At 51.1% G+C, this 18499-nt stretch overlaps 1 protein-coding gene across 1 annotated transcript; it reads left to right on the top strand.

Moving 5' to 3' along the window:
- The first annotated feature begins 621 nt into the window (after positions 1 to 621).
- On the top strand, positions 622 to 18069 carry ACRBP (acrosin binding protein). Its single transcript, XM_054188704.1, has 10 exons — positions 622 to 646; positions 1607 to 1819; positions 6613 to 6707; positions 6823 to 6931; positions 7024 to 7432; positions 16019 to 16151; positions 16376 to 16555; positions 16671 to 16838; positions 16908 to 16994; positions 17942 to 18069. The coding sequence occupies exons 1-10, from the start codon at positions 622 to 624 to the stop codon at positions 18005 to 18007; spliced, it is 1485 nt and encodes a 494-aa protein (XP_054044679.1). The 3' UTR covers positions 18008 to 18069.
- Positions 18070 to 18499: the final 430 nt, after the last annotated feature.

Below are 18499 nucleotides of genomic sequence, written 5' to 3'. Positions count from 1 at the left end.
GGGGTGTGGGTCTCCCTCAACATCAGCCCTGGGGACTTCTGTGCTGGCGGTCCTAAGCCTCTTTTGCTATCACCGTTCCCCCTGCTCGGGGCAGAGGAAGACCTGCAGGTGCTCCTGTGGCTCGCTGGGTGTTCAAAAGGTGGCACGGCTGCCCAGGAGAGATCAAGCCATCTTCCCACCATGTCCTGAAGCAAGGTGGTGCTGGGATGCTCAGGAGGGAGGCACGGGGTGTGTGTCTCAATCCTCCACAAGTGGAGCAGATTTTTGTCCCCTTTCTCCTGCAGAAGAGTAGAAAACACTTTGAGGGGCAAGGTACCCCCAAGGTACCGCTTTTGGGGTACCCTCAGCCCGGGGGTAGCCTGGCCAGGCCTCAAATGCTGTCGCAGGTTGTTGCCAGCCCACCACTGTGTCCCCGAGCAGAGGGGGAAGCTCCCAGCTTGTCTCCCGCTCCTCCCGCATGCCTTGTCCCCATTTCCCTGGCTTCTTCCTTCCTCCTGGGGTGCCCGTCACCCCTCATACCCCCGCAGGCACGAGCCCCCGTGTCCCCGGCACCCAACTGTGATGCCATCCGCTTCTCATTCCGCCACCGCCAGGGCTGCTGTGCTGGGGACTGGGGCAGACATGGCGAGGTTGCCCTGCCTGATGGGTGAGTGACACCTGTCCCCAACACCCTCCCAGGGCCACCGCAGAGGTTGCTGAGCACGGGGCGGGGGCTGGGGGGAAGAGGAGGCAGGAGAGGAGGGAAAGGAGGGGATGGAGGGATGTCACCATGGAGGCGTACAGAGACCCCAGGTGTGGCGGAGGGGGCGGCTTGCAGGGGTGGGCAGCGGGCCCTACCAGGCAGGTGAGGCTGGCATTTTGTGGGGAAACAAACAAACAAACAAACAAACATAAAAAAAAAAAAACCAAACAAAAACCTAAGCAATCCCTCCCCCAAACCAAAACAACTGCCACCCAACCCAGAAAAAAACCCCAGCTTCTAAATTTTTGTTTCTTCCTTATTTTTCTTTTTTTCTTTTTTCTTTTTTCTTTTTTCTTTTTTCTTTTTTCTTTTTTCTTCTTTTCTTTTCTTTTCTTTCTTTTCTTTTCTTTTCTTTTTTCTTTTCTTTTCTTTTTTCTTTTCTTTTCTTTTTTCTTTTCTTTTCTTTTCTTTTCTTTTCTTTTCTTTTCTTTTCTTTTCTTTTCTTTTCTTTTCTTTTTTCTTTTCTTTTCTTTTCTTTTCTTTTCTTTTCTTTTCTTTTCTTTTCTTTTCTTTTCTTTTCTTTTTTCTTTTCTTTTCTTTTCTCTTTTCCTTTTTTATTTTTTATTTATTCTTTTTTATTTATTCTTTTTTATTTTCTTCTTCTTTTCCTGTTTTCTCTTTTCCCTTTTTTCCCACTCTTTTTCTCTTTTTTTCTACCCCCCCCCCTTTTTTTTTTTTCCTGCTTTTTTATTCTTTTTCCCCCTTTTTCCCTGGCATTCCTGATTCCCCCGGGGCCCTGCATGCCCAGGTGATGGAGGGAGACCTCTTCCCAGCACCCTGCTCAGCACCAGCAGACAGGAGTGGGCCGCCCCACCAGCTGCTCTTTCATTTCCACCCACCGCTTGCCTCTGCCTTCTCCACCAGGGCTGCTGACCTTGCTGATGTCCTCCGTTGCTCCGGTGGTGCCCCCCACTCCGGGCAGCCCCCTGTCAGACAGAGAATACCGCTTCTTCTTTGCCAGCCTGCATCCCCCCTGGAAGGCGGACATGGCCTGTCAGGTGCGTCAGGCAAGTGGCTGCCTCAGCCCCAACATCCTGCAGCTGGACCAGGAGGAGAACCACGGCCATGTCCCCGAAGGTAGGGGCATCACCCTACCTCCAAAGGACAGAGGCGGGCATCACTCCAGCTGGAGCAGTGCTGGCTGCTTCTCTGCCCCAAAATGCCCCAGGATGGCGGGAATGGTGGTGGGATGGGTCATTTTGGGGTCTCTAGCCCAAAGTTTGGCTTGGAGTAGGGCACTGCCAGCACTAGAGCGCCGTGTCTTTGTGCAAGGGAGTTTGGTTTTGTGGACTCTCTGGGCACCTCTTCCAGTGCTGCACTGCTTTCCTGGACAAAATAGCTTCTCCTAATCATAGAATCATAGAATGGTTTGGGTTGGAAGGGACCTTAAAGATCATCTAGTTCCAATCCCCTGCCATGGGCAGCAACACCTTTCATTAGACCAGGCTGCTCAAAGCCCCATCCAGCCTGGCCTTAAACACTTCCAGGGATGGGGCATCCACAGCTTCTCTGGGCAACCTGTTCCAGTGCCTCACCACCATCATAGTGAAAAATTTCTTCCTGATATGTAACCTAAATCTACCCTCTTCCAGTTTGAAGCCATCACCCCTCGTCCTATCGCTACAGGCCCTTCTAAAAAATCCATCTCCAGCTGTCTTGTAGAGCCCCTTTAAGCACTGGAAGGCTGCTATAAGGTCTCCCTGGAGCCTTCTCTTCTCCAGGCTGAACAAGCCCAACACTCTCAGCCTGTCCTCATAGCAGAGGTGCTCCAGCCCTCGGATCATTCTTTGTGGCCCTCTTCTGGACCCGCTCTTACAAGTCCATGTCCTTCTTGTGCTGAGGACTCCAAAGCTGGACACAGTACTCCAGGTGGGATCTCACCAGAGCAGAGCAGAGGAGGAGAATCACCTCCCTCAGCCTGCTGGTCGTGCTTTTGATGCAGCCCAGGATACGGTTGACCTTATGGGCTGCAAGCACACATGTCTGGCTCATGTTGATGGCTAGTCCAAGCAGGAATTTGTAGGGTTTTTTCCCTCTTGTGTTGTCTGGCACCACCAAGAAGAGTTTAACAAGTCTTCTTGTTCTTTTCCTTCAGGTCCGTGTGGGCTGCTGTTAACTCACCTCCCCATCTCCTCTTCACCCAAGCTGAAGAAACGCAGCTGCCCCAGGCTCTCTTCAGGGGTCACAGGCTGAAAGCCATGGCCATTTTGATGGCCCTTCGCTGATCTCTTCAGTTTCTCCACATCTCTGTTGGTGGGGTGGCAGAGGAAAAAAAACCAGCCACAGTTTTCTGAAGCTCACTGAAGCTCATCGTCTCTTCCTAACAGTTCATTTTACAACCTCATCAGCTCCTTCCAGCTTGATGTAGGGTTTAACGCAGCAGCTTGGCTCATGGGCTCTCATGGGCCTTTAAGAAAGCTTGAGCTGATAAGCTGCTTTTTTAAGTGTTTAACATTTCAGGAGCCAAGAAACATCCCAGTTCAGAAAGCGCCATAGCAACAGCACCCTTTAAATCTCTGCAATCATACTTTCCCTGCACCCCTGCACCAGAGAATTTAAGTGGCGTAATTATATCTGTGCAGCTGAAAAACTTGGGACTACTTCTGTTGTATTTTTCTTCAGAGGAAAAAAAATAGGAACAATTTTCTCATAAAAAAATATGTCTTTATATTTAGCTATGAACGTCAATGAACTGAATGATCAGCCAAGTGTGCTTATTTGGACTGCAGCTTGAGGGCAACTATTTCTTGCTTGTTTCTGCAGCTGTGTCAGGGGAACGGGTCCTACCCCACATCACCAGACCCAGGGATGGGTCCTGGGCTTCTCCCTCGCTTGTGGGCACCTGCAGTCCACGATGCCGTGGCACTAGGTGCATCCAGGAGCTATCCCTTGTTCCTCTCCTGGTGATGCCCAGCACCCTGGCACTGCTCTTTGGCATATCCAGCCAGGGTCCCACTGCTGCTGCCTCCGGAGGCTCAGCTGCCAAGAGCAGGAGCATCTGGGACTGCTAGGAGATGGGACAAGTTTGCAGGCTGCCCTCTTTGCCTTCTTCTCCTCCATCCCTCCGCCCAACAGACCCATCTGGCAGACTTTATTCCCCTCCATGTTCCCTTTCTTCCAGTTTTGGAGCTATTTGGGCACATGTTGTGGCCAGGCTGAGAGACCGGTTGGACGTGTTGGAGCATGTGCCTTCACATGTTTTGTCTTTACTGTCCTTGGAGCTAAATTGCAGTCCTGTCTACATCCAAATAGTCATGAGTATTAATTGTGCCTCTTCAAGTGTGGTGCTACGGAAAGCAGTTACCTTGTGTTTTAAACAAGGGAAGCCTACACATAACCTTTCAGCCCTCTTTGTTGTGGAAGATGAAAGTCAGGAGAATGTTTCCTGATGAGTATATGCAAATATCTTGGCTGTCTCCATCTTTTAGTGACGACGCAGTTGTTAATTAATTGCCCTCCCCAGGCTGGGAGCTCCTGCAGGTGGAATTGGCCACAAAGCCCAAGGGGGTGGATTCCTGACACCCAGCAGAAGCTGTAGCTGTTTGCAGCAAACACATGGGCAGAAGGAGCAGAGGAAAGGAGCAAAAGATCATATTGATTAAACTAAGCAGCTGGTGCTGGGAAGGGCTCCCCTTGGCAGGAAGGTCAGAGGATTCAAAGAAAGATATTTCCATAGGGCAGATGAGCTGAGAGAAAAGAGGAGATGGGAATCAGTGCTACAGGAGGGAAGCTGCTCATCAGGCCATGCCGTCAGCATTCAGCATGCTGCGGAAGAGCTGAGACACATTGAAAATCAAGAGACCAGCAAAGAGATCCGCTGGGAAACTTTATCTGTGTCAAGTTTGGTTTTTTTTCAACTTCCGAGATGTTGGAACAAAAATGTACATTTCTTCTCCCCCCACCCCAAAATGGAAAGTTTCTGTGTCATCCAAGGCATGGTTTGTGACAGGACCCAAGCCTGGCCTGGTATGCACCACTGGTGATGCAGTCCTGGCCCAGGAGAGCCAGGCTAAGGCTGGGGTTAGCAAACGTTTGGGTTTCCTCCCTTGCCCAATGGCACCAATGCTCCTTTGCAAGCAGTGACTGTGTGGTGGAGTAAAACGCTGTTGCTCCGAGTCCATTGCACTGGCCAAGCCTGTGTCCCTCCCGTCCTGGAAGGATTTCATAGACCATCACCAAAGGACAGGGTGGGGGGTCTGGTGTGTTCCCTACAAGGTGGGGCATTCTTCTGGGCTGGGATCCTGGTGGATATCTGAAATTCTACTTTTGCCGGTGAATCCGTATGCTCAACACAAGAGAAGGAGCGTATACAGTATAAAAGATGGTGTACAAGCAACTAAGAGGAGACCAGTGGAATCCCACCGCTAACCTCCTCTGTCTCAGCCAGCGCTTGACCCATTCAGTGTGTCCAAAGGGCTGGCTGTGCCAGCTGAGCCATGCACCCCCAGCGCAGAGGGAGCACAAGATTACGCCCCCCCCCTCAGATCTCCCAGGGTTTTTGGCTCTCCTGCATGGTCTCATCTACCCTGTGATCACTGCACGAAGAGCTGCAGCTTTTAAACCAGTATCAGGGAAGAGTGGCTGGAAAGCTGCCCGGCAGAAAAGGACCTGGGGGTGATGGTGGATGGCCAGGTTAACATGAGCCAACAGTGTGCCCAGGTGGCCAAGAAGGCCAACAGCATTCTGGCTTGTATCAGGAATAGCGTGGCCAGCAGGAGTAGGGAAGTGATCGTGCCTCTGTACTCGGCACTGGTGAGGCCTCGCCTCGAGTGCTGTGTTCAGTTCTGGGCCCCTCTGTACAAGAGGGACATTGAAGTGCTGGAGTGTGTCCAGAGGAGAGCTACCAGGCTGGTGAGGGGTCTGGAGACCAGGTCATATGAGGAGAGGCTGAGGGAGCTGGGCATGTTTAGCTTGAAGAAGAGGAGGCTGAGGGGAGGCCTCATTGCCCTCTACAACTACCTGAAAGGAGGTTGGAGAGAGGTGGGGGTTGGCCTCTTCTCCCAGGTGAATAATGACAGGACCAGAGGAAATGGTCTGAAGCTGCGGCAGGGGAGGCTTAGGTTAGATATTAGGAAGAATTACTTTACTGAAAGAGTGGTCAGGCACTGGAACAGCCTGCCCAGGGAGGTGGTTGAGTCACCATCCCTAGAGGTATTTAAGAAACGTGTAGATTTGGCACTTCAGGGTATGCTCTAGTGGCAGAGGTTGTAGGGGTTTGTGGGGTTTTTTTGTGTGTGTGTATGGTTGGACTCGATGATCTCAAAGGTCCTTTCCAACCATGAAGATTCTATGATTCTATGATCGTTGTCATTGCTGGTCAAGACTATGGTGCATGTGTGTAGAGGCACAGGCTTTGCCAGCAGCATCTCGGCCCTATGGACTTTCCTCCATCCCCTGCACGGCTGGAATCACTGTCAAACTATGTTGCCCTGAAGAGTTTGTCTACTCTGGTGTTCCCAGGCCCAATCTGGCCATCTTTTTAACCCACCACATCATTACTTGCCTTTTTTTTTTTTTTTTTAAAACCCTTCAAAAGCTAATAACAGAGTCCTTATCAGATCCTGGAAACAGGAGGTTTGGGTCTCTGCAAAGGGGAAGATAACTGTGTGAAAAAAGGGCAGAAGGAAGAACTGAAACCCTGGGTGGTTTGGAGGGAAAGCGCGTGTGACACCTGGGATCGGGAGCTGTAACAGCACAGGGCTGTCATCTCCACCTGGGGGCAGACAGCTTTGACTTTCCCTTCAACTACAAGCTGCTCTGAAAACCGACATCCGAGAGGTCCCCGTCTCTTGTTGTGCCCAGGCCAAGGGGGCAGATGCCTAAACCCGTGGCCTGTCCCCATCCCACGTCTCCCTCTCACCCCTCTCCAGGGCCGGTCTGCTCTGACTTCCCGGAGGCGCCCTGGTTTCAGACCTTCTGCCAGTTCGCCCAGTACCGCTGCTTCAAACGCCAGTTCTACGCCAAGGTGGGGAGCGGGATTCGGGATAGGGGCGGGAATATCTCTTGGGAGATGGAAGGGGTGAGGAGGAAGGGAAGATAACGCAGTGGGACGTGTGTTTCTCCCTCTCTCCTCCATCCAGAGAATCCCATGTCTGAGGTTGTCTCCTCCAAAACACCTTCTCCTCCTGAAGGAGCGACTGCACACTGTGGGGCCCTGGGAAAGGAGCGAAAGCTTCCCTACAGAAGAAGGTATGGTCTCCTGTAGCTACTCCTGCCCCCCAGCAGCTCTCCGGCTGGCCTCAAAAAGGTGCCCTGAGCCCCCCATCCTTCTCTCTCCCCAGCTCCAGGGCAGGCTTCTCTCTCTGCCCTGCTGCATGACAGCGTGGACTCTTTCCTCAAGTACTCCTACGCACTGTCGAGTCAGAAACTGCTTCCGAGGAAGCTCCCCCTGGCCAAGCCAGGGATCCTGAGACCCCCGCAGCACAGGGGACTGCCTGTGCCCCCACCGACTGTGCCGGTCCCGGATCGTCCTGCCCCCTCACCTCCCACTCTGGGATCCCCTGCCCAGGCAGAGAAATCCTGGGAGCAACGCCTGCAGAACAGCATCTGGCAGCTGATCCACTTGGCCCTCTCCTTGGAGAGATCCCTGGACACCAAGAGCTCTTCTCCGGACTCCGGCACCAAGTCAAAGCCAGGGAACACATCAGGCAGTGCCGAGGAGGGGGTGCAGGAAAAAGACCCCCGTGGCAGGTGAGGGGAAGGCTCATCTCCTGACCCATGCAGGGCTGTCCTCATCACACCAGCTGATAGCCCTATGGCATTCATGCCCCTGCCCTGAGCAGCTGGTGAGTGCAGGCAGGTTTTTTGGGGCCAGCTGTCCCATACAGAGCAGGAGCGTACCCAGGGAGCCCATCAGACACCCCCTGCTCCAGCACAGACTGAGCAGGGAGAGGGTGACCCAGCACCGCTAGCTCCTGACAACATTACTGTCGCCACATCCTGAGCAAAGTGCTTTTAGGCTGGATCTTAGCTGCAGGCAGGACCTTCTCCCGTGCATATGTGTCCCCACACTGTGGCCATCTGCAGAATGCAATCACCTCTGAACTCATGCTTCTCCCAACTCACCTCTCCCGAGAGTCCAGATGACCTGCAGAAATAGCTTCCTTGCGAACACGGGCCCTTGGGATGCTGGAGTAAATGTGCTTTTCTCTGTGCTCCTCAACTCTCTGCATGAAATGTGAAGCACAGAATCACAGAATCAAGAGTGGTAGGGATTGGAAGGCACCTTTGGAGATCTTCTAGTCCAACCCCCCTGGCAAGGCAGGTTCACCTGGAGCAGGCTGGACAGGAACGCGTCCAGGCGGGTTTTGAATATCTCCAGAGACGGAGACTCCACCACCTCTCTGGGCAGCCTGTTCCAGGGCTCTGCCACCCTCAAAGTAAAGAAGTTTTTCCTCATGTTGAGACAGAATTTCCTGTGTTCCAGTTTGTGCCCGTTGCCCCTTGTCCTGTCAGCGGGCACCACTGAGAAGAGACTGGCCCCATCCTCCTGACACTCCCCCTTTAGATTTGATGAGGTCCCCTCTCAGTCTTCTCTTCTCCAGCCTAAACAGATCCAGGTCTCAGCCTTTCCTTATAAGAGAGGTGCTCCATTCCCTCGATCACCTGTTAGCCCTCTGCTGGACTCTCTCCAGCAGTTCCCTGTCCTTCTTGAACCGGGAAGCCCAGAACTGGACACAGTGCTCCTGATGTGGCCTCACCAAGGCAGAGTAGAGGGGGAGGGTGACCTCCCTTGACCTGCTGGCCACACTCTGTTTATTGCACTCTGGGATACCATTGGCCTTCTTGGCCACAAGGGCACGTTGCTGGCTCCTGCTCAACTTGTTGTCCACCAGCAGTCCCAGGTCCCTCTCTGCGGAGCTGCTTTCCAGCAGATGTTTCTTAAAACAGTCTGACCTGAGGAGTTCCCTGAGGAGTGCTCCATCCTCACCCAGGCAGAGCAAAAGTAGCCCCAGGCTAGGAAACGGAGCCAGGAGCACAGAGCCTTGCCCCTGGCTGTGCAGAACCACTGCTTCTGCTCGAGCAAATGCACCTCTCTGCACTCTGGATCTGTGCATTGGTCTTCCTGGGGGCTTTCTGGTTCCCCATTCTGGCTTTGAAGTCATTTTACGTGCCCTTCTTAGTTCCTCTGGCCCGGGGATGCAGTGGGAACTTGTCGAGCATCTTGAGCTCTTCTCAGCTGATCTGCCAGGATCCATTTGCCTCTGCGCTCACGCAGCTGGGACTGGTGAGCCCAGACAGAAAAGACCTGCAAAAGGATCGTATGTTTTCACTCAAATTAACTTTCTGATCCTTTGTGGCTGAGGACCGCTTGCTTTGACTGAGATGCAAAGATTATTTTGCTTGCCAAGAGCAAAAAAAAAAAAAAAAAGCTAGCTAGCTAGATGTGGTTTTCATGGAGAAGTAATTTCGGTTTCTCTCTGTTGCTGGCTAGTGATGTTCCTGTAAGCACACAGGTTTTGTGCACGGTTGCACATCTGTGGTTTCTATTAAAGACGCTGCGTACTACTACAGTTGAGCCAGAGATCCCACTTCTGCATGTAAAAAATGAATTGCATCGTGTTGTTAAAGCTGTAAGTGTTCTCTTGCAAGGCTGTAACTTATGTCATCCTCCTTCCTAATATTGTAGGAGGCTTTTACTGCCCAGCAAATTTTTCCTGGTGTTATGTACTCTAAGGCAAAATGATGTTTCGCTGAGGATATGTTCGTTTTCCCTGCCTCTGAAGTTGAGCCTTGCTCTGATTTAGTTATGTTGGGATTATCGAGGGACTGCTGCGATTGCAGATGACACTCACTATTCTGCTGCAGAGTTTCTCAAAGACGCTAATGCTGACTGTGTGCCTGTAACCTGGCAGCCGAGCCCCATCAATCATGCTAAGCAAAGCTTAAACCCCAGCGAGGATAAAAAAAGCGAGATGGGCCGCGCCTGTCGGCTTTGCTGCTCTCCACATCCCACCTCCTCTCAAAGGGACTTCAAAGCATGACCTAAAAAAGGGGCAAAAATGCTTTGAGGCATTTCCGTTCCAGCAAGAGGAGCAGCGCCAGGTGGGACCGGTCGGTGCGCACAGGTGCCATTCAGTGTCTGGTTTAACCCAAGTTGCGCATGGTTGTGACGGAACCCAGGTCTGCGTGTGTTCCCTGGGGTCTTATGTCCAGCGGGACATCCCTCCCTTCTTGCTCACCCATGCTTGTGGCAGCTGGTCTGGTAGTTCTACCACCTTTCATGGTAGCTGGTGAAGGTAGCTGTGACCTGAGAGACACATGGCGATAGTAGCAAAATAACAAGGAGAAGAATTGGCAGCACGCTTTTGCGGCCTTTCTGCTAGCAGTGAATCATCATAGGGCAAAAAAAGCGTCTCTTATTGCATTTGTCTTAAATTTCTAGTCTTTATTGTGCTTTCTGCCCCTTTGATTAAAGAGCTATGTATTTCCCAGTTTTCCTCTCCTCAAAGTTACCTACATGCCATGATTCAGTCTTGCAGCGAGCTGAAGAGAGCTCCGCAGCTCTCTTGTTATGAAGCCTGCACAACTCATTTTCTGTGGCGATTTTCAGTGTCCCTTTAAAAATCCACACACCCCAGCTCTGCCTGCACCATTCAGCGGTGGGTTCCAGCGGTTGGGTATTCAGAAGGAGGTCAACCTCCCTTTCCTTTCCCAGCTCTTCTGTTTGCACACAAGAATTGCGTTTGCCTTTTTTCCCAGGGCTTCCCACTCTTGCGTTGTTTGTCCGCTATGACCCCTCCATCCTTTTAAGCATCACGGCTGTCCCGGATACAGACGCCATCCTGTTGGTATTCGCATGTGGATGCTCGTGGTTCGCGTGAGCCCAGCTTCCCCAGCAAGGCTGAGCCCTCCTGCTCCTGCTTTACCCCTCCAGGTAGTCCTTGGTGTGCTTACATGCTTCACCCCCAGTGGCTTTAATTTTAAGACCAGACCCTTCGTTAAAAATACCGTCAGTAGAAAAAAAAAACCACTCACTTTGAATCATCATCACCCGTTAGCATTTACTTCTCTTTTACCACGTTAGCATTTACTTCTCTTTTACCACGGGTGGTGCAGGGTGGGAACCATCCCCCTGACACTTCTCAGCTGCTTTGAGGAACTAGTGGCCTCTTGGGAATGAGATGTAGAGGTATCTTTTGGCCATTCAGTAAGGCCAGGATGCAATTTAGTGTCTACGTATTGCTACTGTGCATGGCTAGCTGTGAAAGGGGAGTCGTGACAAGGCAGGTTGTCTTCTCACCACCAGGCCAGAAGACTTTCAAGTGCTCTGAGGCTTTTGGGAAACTCAGAGCAGGGGGCTCTCAGTGTCCCAGGGGTGCAGAGGTAAAAGGCTGCAATATCATGCGGGTCACCAGGAGAGATGTATTTACAAAACACAAATTTTCCCATGCTTTGTGCCCGCTGGCTCTTGGGCAGCTGTTACGTTCTGGTTCTCCCAAAGGCTCCGGCGTTGGGTTATCTGCTAGGTTTGATCTGTCAGGTACGGATCAGCCTTCTTGGCATGCAGGACAAGACCTCTTTTTCTTTCTGAAGCTGTTAAGAATAGCTTTTTTCCTTAGTGGTTTTACTTTCCTACAGCAACCCCCCTAAATCAGAAGTTACAAAGTGCTGGAAAGCTGCTGTTTGCTCCTTATCTTCCTTTCTGCTTGCCTCAGGTATTCACCCCACCTCTCACAGCCAGCCAATATCGGGGAGGTTCAGCTGCTGAAAGTTAATGGCCCAAATCCTTGCCATTACGTGGAGAGAGAGGTGGATGTTGTTAACCAGCCCTCTTCAGAGATACCGCTGAAGTAGGCTCTGTATGTGTCACTCCACGTCTTGAGATGCTAAAGCAAGATAGGCTTTTACCTGAAGTTTTCTCTTTTTGCCTTTGGGCTACTGCTGATCTTGGCCCACAGACTCTTCTCAATTATATTTTTTTACATTCCCTTTGAAACATTGCCCGCCGGTACCTCTGGGGCTTTTTCCAGGGCAGCAGTTACAGGACATTAACGTGCAGAGGTACAAAGCCGGGGAGGGATTTGCATTAGGAAATCGCTTTTAGACAGACCTATCAGTTTCCCTGACGCATGGGGAAACTTCTGCACATCCACACATGGCTCGGCAGCGCATCAGCAAGCGCAGGGGACCAGCAGCAGTGCTGTGCTGGCTCTGTACCAGTGGCCCTTAGTGACGCTGTGATGGGACACAAAGCCCCAGTGCTGCCGTGAGGCAGCAGCTGTGGGAGAGTGGTTGGATGGGCCACACAGCGGTGCCAGGTCACTGGGAATCACTGGGAGAGGAACCAGGGAGACCATCGGTGGATTGCAGGTGCCCACAAGAGGGGGAGAAGCCCAGGACCCATCCCTGGGTCTGGTGGTGCAGGATGGGACCCATTCTCCTGACACTTCTGAGCTGCTTTCAGTAGCCAGCTGTCACCTGGGGATGTATCTCGCTCACCCGGAGGTGGTAAACCAAATAATTAACTTGCAACCGTGAGGCCCAAAAGCCTCGTGGCAGAGATGGAGAACAGAGATAGAGGAGGAAATAGATGTGGCAGAGAGCACAACAGAATTTCTTGGTAATCTCAGGCTGGTGGCACAACCCAGTTTCCTGGGTGGGTGAGCGGAAGCTATGTAAGGGACGCGAGGCTTTCTGACCCGCATGGGCCAATCGTATCGAATACGGTCCATAAATCTAAAGTTTGCCGTGCAGCAGAGGCTGCTACCCACATCTGACTTTGCATGTGTTGTGAACAAGTAGGTCATCAACACTCAGCAGATGTTTTAGCACTACTTATGAGCTACTTATGGAAGCGCTCTTTTTAGAAAAGGCTAGAGCCGAGTTCCCTTTTGCTGCCCCTTTTGCCTGTAGTCCTCTATTTGCATCTTGTTTGGGCTGCACTTGTTGGACCAGTACATGTGTTGGAGAAAGCAAAGGCTGTTAAACCCATTTATTAGCAGTTGCTTTCTAAGCTTCAGGTTGTTATTTATTTGCTATTTTTTAAAGAAGTACAGCAAGCTGGACAGTTTTCTTCTTATTTCTACCTCAGTGATGAAAACACCAGAGCTATTCATATAATTTTTAATGATCGTTAATGTGCCTCTCACTTTACTGGCTTGATCCTTCTGGTGCGATGAAGAAGCAACCAAATCACAATGTGCCACTGGAATAACAAACAAGTAGTGGAACAATAGCCAATAATGACATATTTGTGGATAAATTCTTTCAGATAAGTTTGGAGAATAATATCAGGGTCATTAATTGAAATTCGTGAGTCCTATCAAGATGGCCCATCCAGTTTATCAAATCTTGAAGGCGAAGATCCAACTGTGCCTAAGCAGTTAAGCATCTGAGTGGTGGCAGGGACTCCCTTCGGCTGTCACAGATTTATCAGCAAAATGGACCAAACACTTGTTCTCTTGGGCTACAACTGCTTAGGAGAGAAATTGTCAGTGTTAGGTGATCCCCACACAAAGAGCAATCCTGTACGGAAGATAAATGTGAGGTGTGCCTTGGGGGCTGTCACTGGTTTTTCTCTCAGTGATGTCCAGCTCCCAGTCACAGAAAAATGCTGAGAGGGTTGAATTGAACAACCTTAGACAAGGTTTTCAAGTGGGATGAGCACAGATTTTCTGCTCTAAATTTAAAATTTCCTGTTCTTCTTGGTATCCTAAATGGTCTGAATTTTTACAGAGGAAAAAACAAACAAACAAACAAACAAACCAGAAATAAAAAGGATCATGTGGAGCCATGAGATGGAGGAGTGGACATAAAGGGTCTTATGGGCTCTTGAAGTGGTCTCTGCAGGATAGGTGGGCTTTGGGGCTTTGTTTCTCTTTTTTACTGGCACATTTTAATTCATTCCAGCTTTGCCTGAGTTGGCATCTGTCACTGCTGACCTCAGTTTGCATTCTTTTGCCCTCTCTGAACTCAGATCTTCCCTTCACAAACCTCTGACCAGGTTGGTCACACTGTGGTGCATCGCAGTAAGAGATGCACAGGCTTGCAATAAGTGGATTTCCAGGTTTTCAGCTGTCCTCGGTTTTTCAGTGGATGTGGTTGATGTGCTGTGGGTTGGCACCACAGAATTTGTTCACGTGTCTGTGTCTACAGAATACCATTTGCAGCCCGTCCCCAGCGCAGTACAGGATGATGTGTTGAAGGAACATCTTTGCTTGCCTCGATGCAGGCTAGAGCAGCGTCTGCTGCACTGTGATAAAACAAGTTTGACTGTAAAAAAAAAACTGAAAAAAACCCTAGCACTCATTAAATTTTCTGTGACTAAGATTTTCCAGGTTAGAATCATAGAATCACAGAATGGTTAGAGTTGGAAGGGACCTTAAAGATCATCTAGTTCCAAACCCCCTGCCATGGGCAGGGACACCTCCCACTAGACCAGGCTGCTCAAAGCCCCATCCAGCCTGGCCTTGAACACTTCCAGGGATGGGGCATCCACAGCTTCTCTGGGCAACCTCTTCCAGTGTCTCACCACCCTCACAGTGAAGAATTGCTTCTTGATATCTAATCTAAATCTTCCAGTTTGAAGCCATTACCCCTTCTGAGATGCCTTCAGAGATGCTGACATGCTCATTTGCTGCTGGTTAATGTGAACCATTTGGGTAAAGGATCACTTGTTTCTGACCCACTGCAAGTGCAGGGCATGTGCTGCGAGATCCTTCATCCACAGTGTGTGGCAGGGCCCAGGGATCTGTTAAGGAGGTGCACAAAACTTCTTCCTATTCGTAGCCCTAACGCTCACCCACGTTCTGCTATGTGAGTGCACACCCAAACCCAGTGCGAATGCCAAGCATCCGCATGTACCTGCACATACGGTGTATGCCTCTCACATGTCCATGGATCTGTGAACACCAGCCACTCCTTACAGCTTGATTTCTTTACACGCCATACAATTGCAAGAGTTTAACGGCAGGGAGGTTGATCTCTTTGAGCCTTCAGGCCTGGCAATTGCTCTGATCACTCACCCTGGCCTTCCTGCTCAGCACAGGACGTGGAGCCATGCCTAGTGAGCCCTGAAGGAAAAACAGTATCGTGTGGCTGAGCCACAGACCCTTCTCCTAAGAGAAGTTTGAGATGTCTTTTTGAAGTCTCCAAGCTGTGGAGAAACCACCCCATCAACTGCTCCCGTGCTAAATACCCTTCGCATCAGGAACATGCAGCTAATTTCTGGTTTGAATGGATCTCACCCCAAATTCCAACCACCAAAAGTCATTAGTCTTCCATCTGCTGATGAAGAGAGCCTTCCAACTGATCTCCACCTTGGTAAAAGTACAGACCAAGTGAGTGGCTGCCCACTACTGCCTTTGCTCAGCTAAGTAAAGGTTCTTCAGTTTCTTGCTCCAGGTGAAAGTTTTCCAGGCCTTAGAAAATCTCATCTTCATGACCTTCCTCCAGGTTCGCCACCTCCTTTTTAATTTTTTTTAAGGCTAATCTGAAGGTCTCCAAGAAGTTTCAGCTATTCTTAGGAAAACTCCATACAGGTTAGCCCCTGCATGGATTTTAAGAGCACTTTAACATAAGCAATTACTGCTCTTGTCTTTTCTTACTTTCTGCCAGATCAAAGTTTATTTATCATTGATTTTGTTTCTAGATGCAGAAGACAAATACTTAAGGAGCATTTTTACCTCTTCTGCATCATTGCTAATAATTCATACCATCCTGCCTAATAACAATTCTGTACCTTGTGTACAATTTCTTCTGTTCCTAAGAGATGTAAAATATTTTTATTGCCCTTGTCCCACTATCATTAAATTTTCTATCTTTAGCTTCCTGTGTCAGTTTGGATGAACAGTTAATTCATTGTGACCATTTTTTCCCCCTTTCTGTCAAATACATTGGCTCAAGCAGGAGGGAGTTATAAGTTATAGACTCCAGACCCAAATGGGGCTGCCCCATGGTCAAGACTCAGCAGGCCCCTAACAAACACCTCCTTGCTATGCACTCAGGTGGACAAAACTCAGCATCAGCAGCTGCTGCAGAAGCCCCTGGGAAAGTTCCTCAGTCTGTGCTCCTCAACCAGCCCTCTCACATGCTCCCGAATGCACACACACGCACCCCAGTCCATAGCCTCCGTGTTACACAGGCACGTACAGGTTCTGCAGACACTCATGTTCCTCCATGCGGTTTGGCCAAGAGTCCGAGTTTTCTTGGGGAAAGCTTTTTTGCTATGCTTTGGGGTTGTTTTCCCCCCCTTTCATTTTTTAACTAAAGGTCTGTGTCTTCAGCTTGTGACAAGAGACGAGACTTGACTTTCTCCACCCCTTCCTCCGTCAGCCTTTTAGCCCTGAAGAATGGCGAGGCAGTGACTATCCTGTGCTATGCAGTGCTGGAGGGAAACTGTCTCTCATCAGTGGTCACCCAGGCCTGGAAGGAAATGGAAGACAGAGTCCTTGGGTTCGGAGATTCGGTAAAGATGCTGATGTCCGCCTTTGAGCCCTACTGTGTGCGGGGCTCCCTGCAGTGCTGACCACAATGCTCTGGCAGCCGGAGCTCATCAGCACTGTCCTTTCAGGTGCCACCTCCTGGGAGAAGCTGACCTGGGTGACCAGGGAGGCAAGCTCCAAGCCAGGGGTATGGGTGCTCCTCAGTTTCCTTTTCCCCCCCTGACCTCCCCGCTGCATCCACCCTTAGGTGTGTGACAGCCTCGGGCGGCGTCACATGGACCTCTGCCCTAACTGCGCCTTCTGCTCGCTGAAGAGGGAGCAGTGTCGGCACATCAAAAACCTGAAGCGTGTCCACTGCGAGACAGGCAGCTTCACCCCCTACATCAACCCTCAGATCTCAGCCCAGTACCAGGCTGCGGGCAACAAGGTATACCGAGCGCGCTGCATCTCCGGCCGCCCTCTGAGGAGGAGCGTGAGGAGGTGGTGGGGAAGGGGAGGAAGGGAGGAAGAAGCACAGCTTTCCTTAACCCATCCCTTTCCAGACCAGCTCCCCAGAGACCTCGGAGTACTATGGCATGGATTTTTTTAGAGGGCTGAGGGTGGAGTATTGGTGCAGCCGGATAGCCACCCATGGCTGTGAGGACCCTCGTGTGGCCCTCTGGCTGAAGGCAGAGTACACCGCCTTCCAAGATGGAGATGCCCCGAGCCAGGTGGGTGCCCGGTGGGTGCTCCCATCCCTCCTCCTCTTCTTTCTCCAGCCTTCATTCCCATCTCCCCAGATCTGCGACACGGGAGGAGTACAGCACCCCAGCTACTGTGCCTTCAAGAGCCACCAGTGTCTGCTGCAGACCCTCTACAACCAGAAGGTGAGAAGCAGCCTGCGCTGCCCATTACACAGCCTTCTCCTCCATGGCTGGTCCCTCCACAACCAGCCCCAAGTTCCTGCAGGGCTCACTGGCCCACTGCTTGTCTTGCTTCTCTGACAGATTGAATCAAACTCAGCCTTAGCACATTATTGAGACGTTGCCTTCGCAGCCAGTAGGACACACTTGGGTGTGCTTCGGTGGGTGACAAATGGTGACCCGAGCACAGCTGGCATGTGATTGAGGCAGTGGGACTTGCACGGATGCTGTAAGAGAAGGCAGTGGAGACAGCTACTAATGTAGTGACAGAGAAGCCGTGGAGAGCCTCCTACCCGTTGGGGTATCCCTGTATATCCCTGCAGGGAGGGTCTCCACCATCTACTGGGTGCTGCCTAGGCAGTAACAAAAAACAGAAACACCAGAGCAGGACAGAGGACTAGCCCTTATCTTAGGAAACAGGCAGTTCGGCTATTATCCTTTCCCTCCCGCTTCCCAGCTGGTTCTACCTTCTTCCCTCTGGTGCCCCCATCATCCCAGCCTCCAGATGCCACCCATCATGGAGGTCCTTTTTCCCTGGGGGAGGGATGGGCAACGGTATCAGTCCTATGAACTCAGGCTCTCTTTGCAGGTGTCTCGCTACGGCTGCCACAGAAACGAGACGTACCGGGTGCTGAGTGAGAAGGAGGGAGAGGAAGAGGTGCAGCTGTGGCACCAGAGGTTCCTCAGCCTCACCAGGGGGTGATGCAAGGTAGTACAGGTATGCAGGGAAGCGCAGGGCTCTGGAGCAGGCTCTCGGAGGCTGTGGTGGGACAGAGAGCCTGGATAGACTTGGACAGCTCTTCCAAGAGCCCTTGCTGGCCCACTAGCTCATCATGGCCACACGTTCCCCTCCGAGCACTTGCCCTGCACCATCGGCAGTGACACACGAGGAGGGGAACTTCATTCAACAGCACTTCACTGTGGTGCCTGCTGGAACTCCCCCCGAAAACATTTTCTCCAACCAAAGGAGCAGCTGAACATCGGAGAAGGTATCAGACCTGGGAACCTGGATTTAGAGCCACTGGTCCAAGTGACCGTGTCTGAAATCCCCAGCCATCTCTTGCCTCCCTGCCCCTGCTGGCCTATACCAGTCTCTCCCAAGGATGAGTGTTATTTCAAAAAGAGCTTCTTTGACCCACAAACCTAATATGCTTGGCTCCCTCTGATGCTGCCACTCTACTACACCCCTCAGTGACCCCTCTCACGTCTGAGGTGGGTCCACTTTCCCCCCTGGTGTTTCTCGCTCGCTGCAGCCCATGTGTCCCCTGAGCACAAGGACTCTCCCATGGCCTTGTCCCCTCCCAGCCCAGGGGAGGGAGCAGAGCCAGGCACTCCCCAGGTCCCAAACGCGTGTGTGAGGAAGGAGCTGACGTACGCGCTTTGCTTTCCACTGCAGCTGGTTTATTTCTAAAGTTTAAGGGTTTATTGGGCCTATGTCCTCCAACCCTCTGTCCAGAAAAATAATTCAA

This window comes from Rissa tridactyla, chromosome 1 (genome assembly GCF_028500815.1).
Source record: "Rissa tridactyla isolate bRisTri1 chromosome 1, bRisTri1.patW.cur.20221130, whole genome shotgun sequence".
Lineage (NCBI taxonomy): Eukaryota > Metazoa > Chordata > Aves > Charadriiformes > Laridae > Rissa > Rissa tridactyla.
Note: the sequence above shows the minus strand (reverse complement) of the source record. Positions and strands in the feature narration are given on the sequence as shown.

Bases quoted from the DNA above. Each gene is read 5' to 3' on its own strand.
- ACRBP (XM_054188704.1), top strand. From the start codon at position 622: ATGGCGAGGTTGCCCTGCCTGATGG. The intron at 1,820-6,612 runs GTAGGGGCATCA...ACCCCTCTCCAG, and splicing joins CCACGGCCATGTCCCCGAAG to GGCCGGTCTGCTCTGACTTC. The intron at 16,839-16,907 runs GTGGGTGCCCGG...CCATCTCCCCAG, and splicing joins ATGGAGATGCCCCGAGCCAG to ATCTGCGACACGGGAGGAGT.